A 15039-nucleotide genomic window follows, 5' to 3' on the forward strand; every position below is an offset into this window, starting at 1 on the left:
GCGAATGCCCAAATCGGCAACGCGCCCTCAGTGTCGGTCACGCGCACCAACCAATATGGCCGCCGAGAATCTTCCGTCCGAGTTCGACGTAGTCATTCTTGGAACAGGTACACAGTACTTTGGCGAAATACTCCTCGCTATGATGTCGTGAGCTTGACGACGCCTGAAAGTCACGTCAGTTATTTTTTTGTCAGCCGACATCACCTCGCTGAACGACACACGGCACAGTTAGCTTGTGGCTAACATCCGGTTCACTTAAAAGGGCGCCGGCTAACAAACATTAGCCTGTACGTGTAGCTTCCATTATAGAATGTTGCAATTCTGATCTTTCTTCAAATATAAAATGCTGTTCCTTTGCCAATATCTTTTAGTGTGTCGATTCGTTACAATAACGATTCGATTCAGAATTTGTGGTTGCTGACAGATTCAGGGACGATATTTTTCAGTAACTAGATGACCGGACAAGCGGTAGGAAAATGGATGGAAGGATGAGGCAATTCCTCGATGAAATGCGTGTGAATGCTCCACTGCTGATAGTGAACTGAAATGCTGACAGAATGTAAGAATAGTTTGAATGGGAAGTGAATTGAGTTATATTTATATAGCGCTTTTCTCTAGTGACTCAAAGCGCTTTACATAGTGAAACCCAAAATCTAAGTTACATTTAAACCACTGTGGGTGGCACTGGGAGCAAGTGGGCAAAGTGTCTTGCCCAAGGACACAACGGCATTGACTAGAATGGCAGAAGCGGGGATCGAACCTGGAACCTTCAAGTTGCTGGCACGGCTGCTCTACCAACCGAGCTATTCTGCCCCACGTTGGAAACCTGGAATTTGGTTTGGAACTTGGCAAAGTGTTAGTTTGAATGTCCAGGATGAGCGGAATGTGTTGATGTTGGAATGGTTTGACCAGGTAGAAAAATGTGGGAATTGTGCAACTTGGAAAATAGTCCCATTTGTTTCAATGGGAACTTCCTGGTATTTTGGGAAAAGTGGGAATGTTTCTAGTTCCTAAACCAACTTGTTTTTTTTTGTCCTGACTAAGATAAAAGTTTGATAGTGGAACGGTTGAAATGGGATGAAAAAAGAAAAAAGATTGGAAAAAGGGTTAGAAAAAAAAAAACTGGAATTCCTGGAAATGTGTTGAACGTGTTTGAATGTCTAGAATGAGTTGAAGGTGGAATGGTTTGAATCGTTTGAGGAATGGGAATTGTGGAAGTTTGAAAAATGGCAAATTTATTTTGAATGGGGAAAATCCCCCCAAAAAAGGAGTTATGGGAAATCCGGGAATTTTTTATTTTTTTTTAATTGTTGAAGTAGAGCACAAAATTCCTGAACAGGCTGAATAGTTTGAAGCTAGGACGGTTTGAATCAGATGGAAAATGTGGGAATTGTGTAACTTTGAAGACTTTCCCATTTTGGAAAAAATTGGGAATTTCAGGAATTTTTGGGGGAAAATGGTAAAAACTCGAATGAGTTGAAATGGTTGGTGTTGGAATTTTTCTAAATCGGTCGAGAAATGTTGAAGTCGTACCATGTTGAATTGAGAAATGGAATGGAATTCTTGGAATGTCGGGAAAACCGGGAATTTTTCCAGTTCAAAAAACAACTTTTGTCTTTTGTCCTGATTAAGAGGAATATTTTGACGGTGGAACGGTTGAAAAAAGGGTGGAAATTGGGCTTTGGAAAACCAGGAATTCTGGAAAATGCTGGAGTTTTCAGCTAATTTTGTCATAACAATATTTTATACTGTTTATTACAGTAGTTTTGGTTATTAATGACAAACTTCCAGATTGATTAGTAGTGATTGACATGTGAATGTTGTTCAGGTCTTACTGAGTCAGTGGTGGCAGCAGCCTGTTCCCGGGTGGGACAAAGAGTTCTTCACTTGGACACGTGAGTGGACCGTCCTGTTCTCACTCACTCACTCACTCACTCTTACAGGACATTGTGTGTGTTTGCAGGAGGAGTTACTACGCAGCCAGGTGGGCCAGCTTCACTTTTAACGCCTTGCTGACTTGGATCAAACAGCACCAGGTGATCTCTTACCTGCATCCTTCATCGGTCGATGGCCGTCTTGGCTGCGAGAGACAGGGCTTAACTTGTTTTTCTCTGCTGGATGCGGTCAGGAGCAGTCGCAGACCGATGAGGTCCAGGATTGGTCCAGTCTCTTGGGGGAAGGGGAGGAGCCAATATATGTGTCAAACCCAGACTCCGCCTCTATCACCAATTTGCAAGTGTTCTGTTTTACCAGGTGACTTATTTTTTATTGCTCAAATTATTGGCCTCAAAATAAGCCTTGTCCTATTCTGATCGTGTTTAGTTTTTGAAAAATGGGATAAACACACCTCCATTAAATGATTGGAATGCAGGCGTTGTCTGTGCGCCAATCTCCATGACGACCAGCACGCAATCTTTACTACATTATTCACAGGACGAGAAGAACAGGTTGGAACTGTTAATACAAATGGGCACACAAATTAAAAATAGTATAAAATGCTACCTGTTTTATTACGTGTGAGGATGTTCTCATTGAAGACACTTTAAATACAAGACTTGATGAGACTTTGGGTCGGAAAAGAGACTGGTGGGAAAAAGACATCTTTTAAACTAAAACTACACAACGTAATTAAGACAAGGTCAACAATATCTTTGTTTCGTTAATAATTAATAGAGCTTTCATCTCATTTATTCAGATCATCCACAACAGGGGTCAGCAACCCAACATTTTTAAAATTGGTAAAAGAATGGCTAAATCAGGCTAGAATGAAGGTTTTATAATGGCCTTCCCAAAGTGTGGACAATTCTAAAGAAACAAGTCAAGAAAACCAACAAATTTAGCTCAACTGCACCAATTTTGTAAAGAGGAGTGGTCAAAAATTCAACAAGAAGTTTGCCAGAAGCTTGTGGGTGGCAACCAAAAGCAAAATTGCAGTGAAACTTGCCAAGGGACATGTAAGCAAATATTAACATTGCTGTATGTATACTTTTGACCCAGCAGATTTGCTCACATTTTCAGTAGACCCATAATAAATTCCCAAAAGAACCAAACTTAACAAATGTTTTTTTGTGACCAACAAGTATGTGCTCTAATAAAAAAAAAATACTTTTAAAACAGCCATGACATCATGTTCTTTACAAGTGTGTACAGTTGTGATCAAAATTATTCAACCCCCACACAATTTTGGTGTTTTAGCAAGTTGGACATTTATTCCGTATTTTGTTTATAGTCATATCAAATAAAGATGCATTAAATAGACAAATGTAATTTGAATTACAACATTATATTTTGTAACATACCAAACAGTGTCATTTCTCTGAATATCTCATTGACAAAGTATTCAACCCCTTGAAGATCATAACTCTTAAGAACAAAATTTGAATGAGGTCTTTTCAATCAGGTGTTGAAAACACCTGTAGATGTGATTAGAACCATAACGAGCAACAATTAAACTGATTGATAAAGTCTGTGACGCTAAGCTTCTTGTAGATGGTCAATGGTGTATTTGCAACACGGTGAAGTCCAGGGAGTGGTCAAAGAAGTCAAGAGAGGGGGTAATTTCTCTTCATAAGAAAGGATATGGATATAAGAAAATAGCAAAGACATTACACATTCCAAGAGACACAGTTGGGAGCATAATTCACAAGTTTAAAGCTAAAAGGCGCAGTGGAAACACTACCTGGGCGTGGTAGAAAGAGGATGCTGTGTGCGTACAGTGGTGAAAAACCCCCCGGTAACAGCTGAGGAACTACAACAGGACATTGCAGAGGGAGGAACGCAAGTTTCGTCCCAAACAAAAAGGCGCGCACTACGAGATGAAGGCCTCCATGCCAGAACTCCCAGGCGCACCCCTCTTCTGACTACCAGGCACAAGAAAGATAGACTCCAGTATGCCAAAAATCATCTGGACAAACTCCAAAACTGTTCTATGGAGTGATGAGACAAAACTGGAACTCTTTGGGTCTATGACTCAACGTTATGTCTGGAGGAGAAAAAAATGAAGCTTACAAAGAGAAGAACATCTTGCCTACTGTTAAGCATGGTGGGGGGTCAATCATGCTCTGGGGCTGTTTCTCTGCCTCAGGTACCGGGAATCTCCAGCGCGTTCAAGGCATTATGAATTCTATTTCCTAGCAGGATATATTAGCTGCAAATGTCATGAAGTCAGTGACGAAGCTGAGGCTTGGGAGACGTTGGACCTTCCAACAGGACAAGGATCCCAAGCATACCTCCAAATCAACATCAGAGTGGTTGCAGAAGAAGGGCCGGAAGACTCTGGAGTGGCTTTCACAGTCGCCAGACCTAAATCCTGTAGAAAAGCTGTGGTGGGACTTGAAGAAGGCAGTTGCAAGTCCAAGAATATGAATGAACTGGAGGCCTTTGCCCAAGAGGAATGGACTAAAATACCTGTAGATGGTCGCAAGAAGCTTATGTATCACGTTTGAAGGATGTCATTACTGCCAAAGGGTGTTCTACTAAGTACTAAAGATGCATGTAACTAGGGAGTTGAATCATTTTGTCAATGAGATATTAAGAAAAATGTCCTTTTTTTTTGTATTTTGTAAAATACAGTGTTACAATTTAAGTTGCATTTGTCTATTTGACACATCTTTATTTGATATGACTATAAACAAAATACGGAAAAAATGTCCAACTCGCAAAAATTTTGATCACAACTGTATAAACTTTTGACTACGACGCTATATATTTGAGAGATCAGACTCATTTAGTGCCTAAAAACTAATTGAGTGACTCAGCAAAATCCATGACGAACATAGTGCGTATTTGTCTTTCCCTTATTAACTTAATGTACAACAACAAAACATTGTACGTCAAACTAAAAGTTAGTCAGTCGACTTTGTTTTCGCTTAGTCGTCATTCAAAACCGGGTCATAAATTTAATCTATAATGTAATTGCAAACATGCTAATCTCTATTATGTAGCATTCTCTTCTTCTATGAACATTTCACACATAACTAAAGCAGTTTAAGTGAGTAAAGATCAATCAATCAATCAATCAATGTTTACTTATATAGCCCTAAATCACTAGTGTCTCAAAGGGCTGCACAAACCACAACACAAACCACTACGACATATCCGATAACATCGGACTGTCGATATTATCGGCCGATAAATGCTTTAAAAAGGTAATATAGGAAATTATCGGTATCAAAAAGTAAAATGTATGACTTTTTAAAATGCCGCTGTACGGAGCTGTACACGGACGTGGGGAGAAGTACAGGCCGCCAATAAACCTTAAAGGCACTGCCTGTCACATAAAATCTACAACTTTTCACACACACAAGTGAATGCAAGGCATATTTGGTCGACAGCCATACAGGTCACACCGAGGGTGGCCGTATAAACAACTTTAACACTGTTACAAATATGCTCCACACTGTGAACCCACACCAAACAAGAATGACAAACATTTTGGCAGAACATCCGCACCGTAACACAACCTTAGAATCCCTTTCAGCACTAACTCTTCCGGGACGCTACAATCTACACCCCCCGCTGCCCCCTACCTCAACCTCCTCATTCTCGATCAGGGAGAGCATGTCCTAAATTCCAAGCTGCAGTTTTGAGGCATGTTAAAAAAAAAAATAACGCACTTTGTGACTTCAATAACAAATATGGCGGTGCCATGTTGGCATTTTTTTTCTAAACTTGAGTTGATTTATTTTGGAAAACCTTGTTACATTGTTTAATGCATCCAGCAAACAAAATTAGGCATAATGTGTTAATTCCACGACTGTGTATATCGGTATCGGTTGATATCGGAATCGGTAATTAAAGGCCTACTGAAACCTACAACTAACCACCACGCAGTCTGATAGTTTATATATCAATGATGAAATATTACCATTGCAACACATGCCAGTACGGCTTTTTTAGTTTAATAAATTACAATATTAAATTTCCCGCAGAGTTTCCTGTTGAAAACGTCGCGGAATGATGACGCGTGCTTGTGACGTTATTGTTTGGAGCGGACATATTAGCCCAGCACCACTCACGGCTAAAAGTCGTCTCTTTTCATCGCATAATTACACAGTATTTTGGACATCTGTGTTGCTGAATCTTTTGCAATTTGTTCAATTAATAATGGAGACGTCAAAGAAGAATGCTGTTGGTTGAAAGCGGTGGATTGCAGCTGCCTTTAGCAACTGAAACACAGCCAGTATTTCTTTGTTTGTTGTGAAGCTTTAACACAGAGCGGTCAAGCAAACATGTTTCTCTACGTCAACCAGCAAGTTTTTGGATGAGAAAATTGTGATACTAAGTCGGCTCTTACCGGAGACTTGAGCGGATTATGCGACCTCCTCCTGCAGCTGTCAAAAAGGCAGCTGTGATCTTGGCTCCTCTATTGGCTTCTCTCAGAGACAATGGTGGTCACCGCAGCCCTCCGACTTTCAGGTATGACTTTATAATCTCATTAAAACACTATTAACACAATAGGCAGGTAAGAGATTTTCCAGAATTATCCTGGTAAATGTGTCTAATATCTTAATCGCTCCCACTGCCGTCGCCTTTTTTTTTTAATTCATTTTTTATAGTGCTTCACTCTAACTTTCTTCATCCACGAATCTTTCATCCTCACCCAAATTAATGGGGAAATTGTCGCTTTCTCGGTCTGAATAGCTCTCGCTGTTTATGGCTAGGATTATAAACAATGTGAGGAGCCCTACAACCCGTGACGTCACGCGCACATCGTCTGCTACTTCCGGTACAGGCAAGGCTTTTTTATTAGCGACCAGAAGTTGAGAACTTTATCGTGGATGTTCTCTACTAAATCCTTTCAGCAAAAATATGGCAATATCGCAAAATGATCAAGTATGACATAGAATGGACCTGCTATCCCCGTTTAAATAAGAAAATCTCATTTCAGTAGGCCTTTTAAGGTTCGCTTACCTGTCCGAGTAGACGGAACGCTCGAAGAACTGAATTGGGTTTTCCGCCTGCTGAAGTTTGACTGATGGCGACTGAAGCTGGGCGCGAACTCTGCTGAGACATGCGTAACTCTGACACCCACACCCACATTAGCTTCTGTGGCCGTGCTCACACTGGGTCAAGAACTGTACCTGGAAGGTGTAGAACCAACGGCTGGGTTTGTCGTAGAGATAAGGGATTTTCCAAAATTATCCTAGTTAATGTGTCTAATAACATCTGAATCGCTCACACTGCCGTCGCCTGGAGCCGTCGCTTTTTAAATTTTTTTTAGTGCTTCACTCTAACTTTCCTCATCCACGAATCTTTCACCCTCGCTCAAATTAATGGGGAAGTCGTCGCTTTCTCGGTCCGAATAGCTTTTTCTGCTGGAGGCTATGATTATGAACAATGGGAGGATGTGAGGAACCCTACAATCTGTGACGTCACACGCACAGCGTCTGCTACTTCCGGTAAAGGCAAGGCTGTTTTATTAGCGACCAAAAGTTGCGAACTTTATCGTGGATGTTCTCTACTAAATCCTTTCAGCAAAAATATGGCAATATCGCGAAATGATCACGTATGACACATAGAATGGACCTGCTATTCCTGTTTAAATAAGAACATCTCATTTCAGTAGGCCTTTTAAGGTTTGCTTACCTGTCCGAGTAGACAGAACACTCGAAGAACTGAATTTGGTTTTCCGCCTGCTGAAGTTTGACTGATGGCGACTGAAGCTGGGAGCGAACTCTGCTGAGACATGCGTAACTCTGACACCCACACCCACACAATTAGCTTCTGTGGCCGTGCTCACACTGGGTCAAGAACTGTACCTGGAAGGTGTAGAACCAACGGCTGGGTTTGTCGTAGAGATAAGGGATTTTCCAAAATTATCCTAGTTAATGTGTCTAATAACATCTGAATCGCTCACACTGCCGTCGCCTGGAGCCGTCGCTTTTTTAATTTTTTTTAGTGCTTCACTCTAACTTTCCTCATCCACAAATCTTTCACCCTCGCTCAAATTAATGGGGAAATCGTCGCTTTCTCGGTCCGAATAGCTTTTTCTGCTGGAGGCTATGATTATGAACAATGGGAGGATGTGAGGAACCCTACAATCTGTGACGTCACACGCACATCGTCTGCTACTTCCGGTACAGGCAAGGCTTTTTTATTAGCGACCAAAAGTTGCGAACTTTATCGTGGATGTTCTCTACTAAATCCTTTCAGCAAAAATATGGCAATATCGCGAAATGATCACGTATGACACATAGAATGGACCTGCTATTCCTGTTTAAATAGGAAAATCTCATTTCAGTAGGCCTTTTAAGGTTCGCTTACCTGTCCGAGTAGACAGAACACTCGAAGAACTGAATTTGGTTTTCCGCCTGCTGAAGTTTGACTGATGGCGACTGAAGCTGGGCGCGAACTCTGCTGAGACATGCGTAACTCTGACACCCACACCCACATTAGCTTCTGTGGCCGTGCTCACACTGGGTCAAGAACTGTACCTGGAAGGTGTAGAACCAACGGCTGGGTTTGTCGTAGAGATAAGGGATTTTCCAAAATTATCCTAGTTAATGTGTCTAATCTGAATCGCTCACACTGCCGTCGCCTGGAGCCGTCGCTTTTTAAATTTTTTTTAGTGCTTCACTCTAACTTTCCTCATCCACAAATCTTTCACCCTCGCTCAAATTAATGGGGAAAGTCGCTTTCTCGGTCCGAATAGCTTTTTCTGCTATATTTATGAACAATGTGAGGATGTGAGGAACCCTACAATCTGTGACGTCACACGCACATCGTCTGCTACTTCCGGTAAAGGCAAGGCCTTTTTATTAGCGACCAAAAGTTGCAAACTTTATCGTCGATGTTCTCTACTAAATCCTTTCAGCAAAAATATGGTAATATCGCGAAATGATCGAATATGACACATAGAATGGAGCTGCTATCCCCGTTTAAATTAGAAAATCTCATTTCAGTAGGCCTTTAAGAGTTGGACAATATCGGAAATCGGCACAAAAGCCATTATCGGACATTTCTAGTAGTAAGTGTGTTATTAGCAAGGTGAAACGTTTGGTTGATGTTGTCCCCAGTGAGGACAGCGAGGATGAAGAGGATGAGGACGAGAAGAAAACCCCAGAAGAAGAATCATGTGCAGGTTCGGAGGAGACGCCGCAGCAAACCGAAGAGGACGTAAGAGCAACAAAACCCCACGTGCGTGCATTCGTGTCACGTGACGTCTTTCGTCTAATCACAGGCTGTCCACACAGAAAAGGAGCAGCCAGAAATGCCACGCCCCCTGGACGCCGCCAGCCAATTAACGCCCAGCAAGAAGATCACCTTTGCTCAGCTGGTGAAAGAAGGACGACGGTTCAACATCGACCTGGTCTCCAAGGTAACCGAGGACCCCGTATCCCGCCATCGCCCATCCGGCGCCGACGTTTCCTTTTTCCCGTAGTTGATGTACGCCCGAGGCTCATTGGTGGACCTGCTCATCAAGTCAAACGTCAGTCGCTACGCAGAGTTCAAGAACATCACCAGGATCCTCACCTATCGCCACGGCAACGTGGAGCAGGTACGTCGACGGTGTACTTTCGAGGCGAGACGACCACGTGACCGCCGGCGTGTGGCCCGCCAGGTGCCGTGCAGCCGGGCCGACGTGTTCGCCAGTCGAGAGCTGTCGGTGGTGGAAAAGAGGAAGTTGATGCGTTTCCTCACTTCCTGCATGGAGGAGACGGCGGAGAGCGAAGGTGAGACGTACGCCGCCGGATTGTCCGCGTCCTTTCTTCTCACCGCCGTTCCTTGCATCAGACGGCGCCCGGACATATTCGGAGTTCCTCCAACAGCGGCAGCTGGGTGACAACCTGGAGCACTTCCTGCTCCACTCTATCGCCATGGTGACAGAGGACACGCCCGCCGACGAGGGCCTGGCCGCCACGCGCCACTTCCTGCGTTGCCTGGGTCGCTACGGCAACACGCCCTTCCTGTTCCCCGTCTACGGCCTGGGCGAGATCCCGCAGTGTTTCTGTCGGTAAGAGGAAAAAAGGGCGGGCTAAGTCGAGGAGGCGGGGCCTCAACGTGACGCTGCTTTCAGGATGTGTGCCGTGTTCGGCGGCGTCTACTGCCTCAGACACCCCGTCAGCTGCCTGCTCCTGGACAAGACCACCAACAGGTAGCCACACCTCCTCTTCGTCACCACCTGCATGGTCTCATTCTGGCTCCGCCCCCTTCCCGCCAGATGCATGGCGGTGATTGACAGCCACGGACAGCGAATCTCCGGCAGCCATTTTGTGCTCGAAGACAACTACTTGTCGGCAGACTTCAAGAGGATGGCCACGCCCACCAGGTGAGACCGTACTCGCCGCCTTTTACCTTGAAGAGCGTTAACAAAGGGGGCGTGGCCACTGTCCTCTCCTCAGGTGTATTTCCAGAGCCGTGCTGATTACGGACCGCTCCATCCTGCCGAGCGACTCCGAGCAGCAGGTGAGTTGCATCATCGGCGCCTTCCGCGCACAACGAACTCACGGCGTGTTTTGCTCCAGGTCTCCGTGGTAACGGTCCCTCCGATGGGGGCGGGGCTTCCCGCAGTCAAGATGGTGGAGCTGTGTCCTTCCACCATGACGTGCATGCCAGGAACATGTGAGATCCTCTTCATCACTTTGTGGACAAGGAAAGAAAAACGTGTCACCTTTGTTTTTTGTCCCCTCAGATTTGGTCCACCTCACCTGTCAATCACTTGGCTCCGCCTACGAGGACTTGTCTCCCGTGGTTACCAGGATGTTCCGCACCCCCGAGTCTAATGACAATGGTGAGGACTTCTGTCAGATTCTATTAAACGAGACAAGAAGCAAGGAATTAAACAGAGACAGAGTTAAATTTGGCTCAATTTGGGGAAAAACGTCAGGGCTGTACTCTTCCCGGCGGTATAGCTCGGTTGGTAGAGCGGCCGTGCCAGCAACTTGAGGGTTGCAGGTTCGATCCCCGCTTCCGCCATCCTAGTCACTGCCGTTGTGTCCATGGGCAAGACACTTTACCCACCTGCTTCCAGTGCCACCCACACTGGTTTAAATGTAAAAATTAGATATTGGGTTTCACAATGTAAAGTGCTTTGGGTCACTAGAGAAAAAGCGCTATATAAATATAATTCACTTCACTTCTCTTGTACAGTCTCCAGCACGCTCTGGCAAAAGAGTGTACTCTTTTATTTGGACTTTCCCTGATTACATGGCAATCGCTGTTTCGAAGGGAAGTGGGTCATAAACAGCCATCGCCTTTGGTTACTTAACAGTTCAAAAGAAAAGGTTGTAAACCGTTCGCAGAGAAGGTCATAAAACAGTTCAAAGAAGCGGTGCCAAGATGGGAGTCTGGTCCTGCTTCCTCTTCGCTTTTGTAGTTCTTGGGTCAGACAATATCTTTCCGTTGATTACAATACATGAAAAACATAACACCTTCATGTTGCTTCCCAGCCTACACAGTGGAGTTTTACAAGCCTTTTGTTTGGTAGGTTCAAAGACAGCTTTTGTCTTCTCGCCCGGAACTCTTTTCAACACAGTTTTGTGATAACTTAGATACAATTATTCTGACAACTTCTCTCAAATCAGGCAGAAAGACCAAGGTAGAGATGGACCGAGCCGATATATTTGTCAATTAAACATGTCGACAGGTGTCTGTCTATAAACGACAGGAAAGGAGTTTGTGGCGTTTCCGCTGCGCCATCCTTCAGGCGCAGTCTCCAAGCGACGACCTTGCCAGGTCGCCCCAGCAAGGAAAATAATCTAGACTATAATGTTTGAGCAAGTGAAAAACAAATTTAAACATGTCTGTTTCTGCTACTCAAATACATCATACTTTGCCAATGCGGAGCAGACAGCTTCTCCAAGATGTTATCCAGTTTGCCATTTGTCCCTCCAGAGTTGCCGTAGGGCTGTGACGTAAGAGGTCTAAAAAGGTGGGTTGTTGAAGAAGGGTTACAGGAGAGAAAATTAAAGAAGTGGTGGAGACCATGCCTGCTCTCATGACTCCCCTTTTGTTATATTCCATCCATCCATTTCCTACCGCTTATTCCCTTTTGGGGTCACGGGGGGCGCTGGCGCCTATCTCAGCTACAATCGGGCGGAAGGCGGGGTACACCCTGGACAAGTCGCCACCTCATCGCTTTTGTTATATTAGTACACAGAATACGCGAACCCAGGACACTCGGCTACACTATTTTCTTTTTACATCAAATTATGCTGGCAATTTAATACAAAATAAATATAGTGGGGTTTTTTTTAATTATTATTATTATTTTTTTAAATCTGCTGAGAAATCCACTGCTTTAAAAAGTAAGATTCACTTTTGGTAAATCACTTTAGGTCTGTACCTTGCCAGGTCGCCCCAGCAAGGAAAACTATCCAGACTATAATGTTTGAGAAAGTGAAAAACAAATTTAAACATGTCCGTTTCTGCTCCTTAAATACATCATGCTTTGCCAATGCGGAGCAGACAGCTTCTCCAAGATGTTATCCAGTTTGCGATTTAGTCCAAAAACCACAAAAGTCTTAAGAGTGTCCACCACTCTGCCCATCCTTCAGTCATTTGTGGTACTTTGAACAGCTGCCGGCATCTTCCAAAATTGCCGATACACATGTGTTTATTATGAAAAAATAATAATAATAAACACGGTTCATGCACTAGCCCTTTTTGTCCTGCATGAATGAGATTTGGGGTTTTTTTCACTGCATTTCTGACGTGGCCACGCCCCCTGCTGGTGTTGCCTGCTTGTACACAGTGCATCTCTTCTGATTAACCTCCAAAACTTGCCATTTTTGCTGGGAAATCCACTTATTTTATACCGATTTCCGTTTTGTTTTTTGCTACTGCAATGATCCAGCCTCCATTCGCAGCACTCGGAGCGTGGGCCTTTTAGAGAGCAGAGTTTCATGTGAAATAACGCGACAGATGGATGGGCAAGACGACGACAGAAAAGATATCTCTGCAGAAAGTCAAAATTTTGTGTAAATATCTTCACAAATAGGAGATGATTGTTTAAGTCAAGAACAGCAGGCAGCAGTGAACACATTCTCATACTTTGTGTAACATCCGGGAAGAAATTACGTCAGCCCGCTTGAGAAAGTCTCAATATTCTACGTGAAGGTGTTTTTTTTTTTTTTTTTAATGTTCACAATGTTTCAGGGTTCGCTTGACCGCTCTGTTCCATAGCAAAGCTTCACCGTCATCTTTCGGGAATGTAAACAATGAAACACCGGCTGTTTGTGCTGCGAAAGGCAACCACAATACACCGCTTCCCACCTACAGCTTTCTTCTTTGACGTCTCCATTATTCATTGAACAAACTGCAAAAGATTCAGCAACACACACGTTTATAATACTGTGGAATTATGCGATGAAAAGAGACGACTTATAGCCGGGAACGACGCTGGAACAAAATGTCCGCTACAATGCGTGACGTCACGCGCACGCGTCATCATACCGCAACGTTTCAGCATGATACTTCCGCGCGAGATTTAAAATTGCAATTTATTAAACTAAAAAGGCCGTTTTGGCATGTGTTGCAATGTTAATATTTCATCATTGATATATAAAGTATCAGACTGCGTGGTCGCTAGTAGTGGGTTTCAGTAGGCCTTTATTTCTGTCTGTTTAATTCCTTGCTTCTTGTCTTGTTTAATATATGTCATCAGGATACTTCGCTGGGAAATTTAAAATTGCAATTTAGTAAACTAAAAAGGCCGTATTGGCATGTGTTGCAATGTTAATATTTCATCATTGATATATAAACAAAAGCCCTGGTGTCTGCAGAGGAATCCCCGTCTGTCCTCTGGTGTCTTTACTTCAACATGGACAATGGCTCCGATGTGGAGGTGGAAGGTCAGCAGCTTCCCTCCAACGTGTACTTGTGCTCAGGACCGGATGACGCGCTGGGTCACGAGCACGCCATCCGCCAGGTGAGCTGCCACCTTTTTTTTTATGTCCGTAGCAGTACTTGATGACACGTCAACTTATTTATCTCAGGCCGAGTCCATCTTCCACAAGATTGTTCCCGAGGAAGACTTCTGTCCGCCCGCCCCCAACCCCGAAGACATCGTCTACGACGGCGACAACACTGCTGCAGACCGGGAAGACGAGGCGGCGGAGAAGGAGGAGGAAGACGAAGAGGCGGAAAAGAGGGAGGAGGAAAACGAGGAGACTGTGGAAGTGGAAGAGCAGAAGCTTCACGAAGAGTGAACAGAAATATAATGTAAAATTCTTACAGTGCATTATGGGTAAAATTGCCTTCATTTTTTTCATTTAAGTTAATTAAAATCAAAACTCAATCTTGTCTGAAATTTATTTTGTGTTTAACATATTCGTTATAAGTCAGGGGGAACTGCACTTTTTTTTTCCTTTCACGATTTTTGCATTCTTACATGTGAAGTGAAGTGAATTATATTTATATAGCGCTTTTCTCTAGTGACTCAAAGCGCTTTACATAGTGAAACCCAATATCGAAGTTACATTTAAACCAGTGTGGGTGGCACTGGGAGCAGGTGGGTAAAGTGTCTTGCCCAAGGACACAACGGCAGTGACTAGGATGGCAGAAGCGGGAATCGAACCTGCAACCCTCAAGTTGCTGGCACGGCCACTCTACCAACCGAGCTATGCCGCCCATGTAATATTCGGCTCGTTCTAGCTCAGAGTTCCGCAACCCGCGGCTCTTTCATGCCACTGCCATGGCTCCCTTTGGCTTTGAAACAAAATGTCAACAAATAGTGGTTACTTACTTAATTACACTTATTTAGTTATTTTTAATCGAACAGTTGCTATTTTGGTGAGTTCTGGTGTCATATGATAATAAAACATTTTTTATATATTGTCGATTGAAGGCAGGTAGGTCTTCATTGTCATTGCAACAAGTACAATGAAACTTTGTTTTCAGCACAAAACCGTTCAAGATTAGACAAATGTACAGGGTTACAGAACAAGAACGCTGATGGGTCGCCACAAGACACCCCGTAAAAGATCAATCAATCAATCAATGTTTACTTATATAGCCCTAAATCACTAGTGTCTCAAAGGGCTGCACAAACCACTACGACATCCTCGGTAGGCCCACATAAGGGCAAGGAAAACTCAC

General features: G+C 43.7%; 1 protein-coding gene across 1 annotated transcript; it reads left to right on the forward strand.

Moving 5' to 3' along the window:
- Nucleotides 1-14239, forward strand: chm (CHM Rab escort protein). Its single transcript, XM_061891262.1, has 16 exons — nucleotides 1-107; nucleotides 1829-1895; nucleotides 1964-2036; nucleotides 2129-2253; nucleotides 9018-9117; nucleotides 9182-9319; nucleotides 9383-9499; nucleotides 9563-9674; nucleotides 9736-9955; nucleotides 10019-10096; nucleotides 10163-10270; nucleotides 10344-10407; nucleotides 10467-10563; nucleotides 10634-10732; nucleotides 13725-13870; nucleotides 13938-14239. Exons 1-16 carry the CDS (start codon nucleotides 5-7, stop codon nucleotides 14148-14150), a joined length of 1860 nt encoding a protein of 619 aa, XP_061747246.1. The 5' UTR covers nucleotides 1-4; the 3' UTR covers nucleotides 14151-14239.
- The last annotated feature ends 800 nt before the right edge of the window (nucleotides 14240-15039 follow it).

Source organism: Nerophis ophidion, linkage group LG28, assembly GCF_033978795.1.
Source record: "Nerophis ophidion isolate RoL-2023_Sa linkage group LG28, RoL_Noph_v1.0, whole genome shotgun sequence".
NCBI classification, from domain to species: Eukaryota; Metazoa; Chordata; class Actinopteri; order Syngnathiformes; family Syngnathidae; genus Nerophis; species Nerophis ophidion.

Excerpts from the sequence above, each read along its gene's own strand:
- chm (XM_061891262.1), top strand. The coding sequence starts at position 5 with ATGCCCAAATCGGCAACGCGCCCTCAGTGTCGGTCACGCGCACCAACC. Across the intron at positions 9,500-9,562 it reads GCCACGGCAACGTGGAGCAG|GTGCCGTGCAGCCGGGCCGA; the intron begins GTACGTCGACGG and ends GTGGCCCGCCAG. Across the intron at positions 10,408-10,466 it reads CGAGCGACTCCGAGCAGCAG|GTCTCCGTGGTAACGGTCCC; the intron begins GTGAGTTGCATC and ends GTTTTGCTCCAG.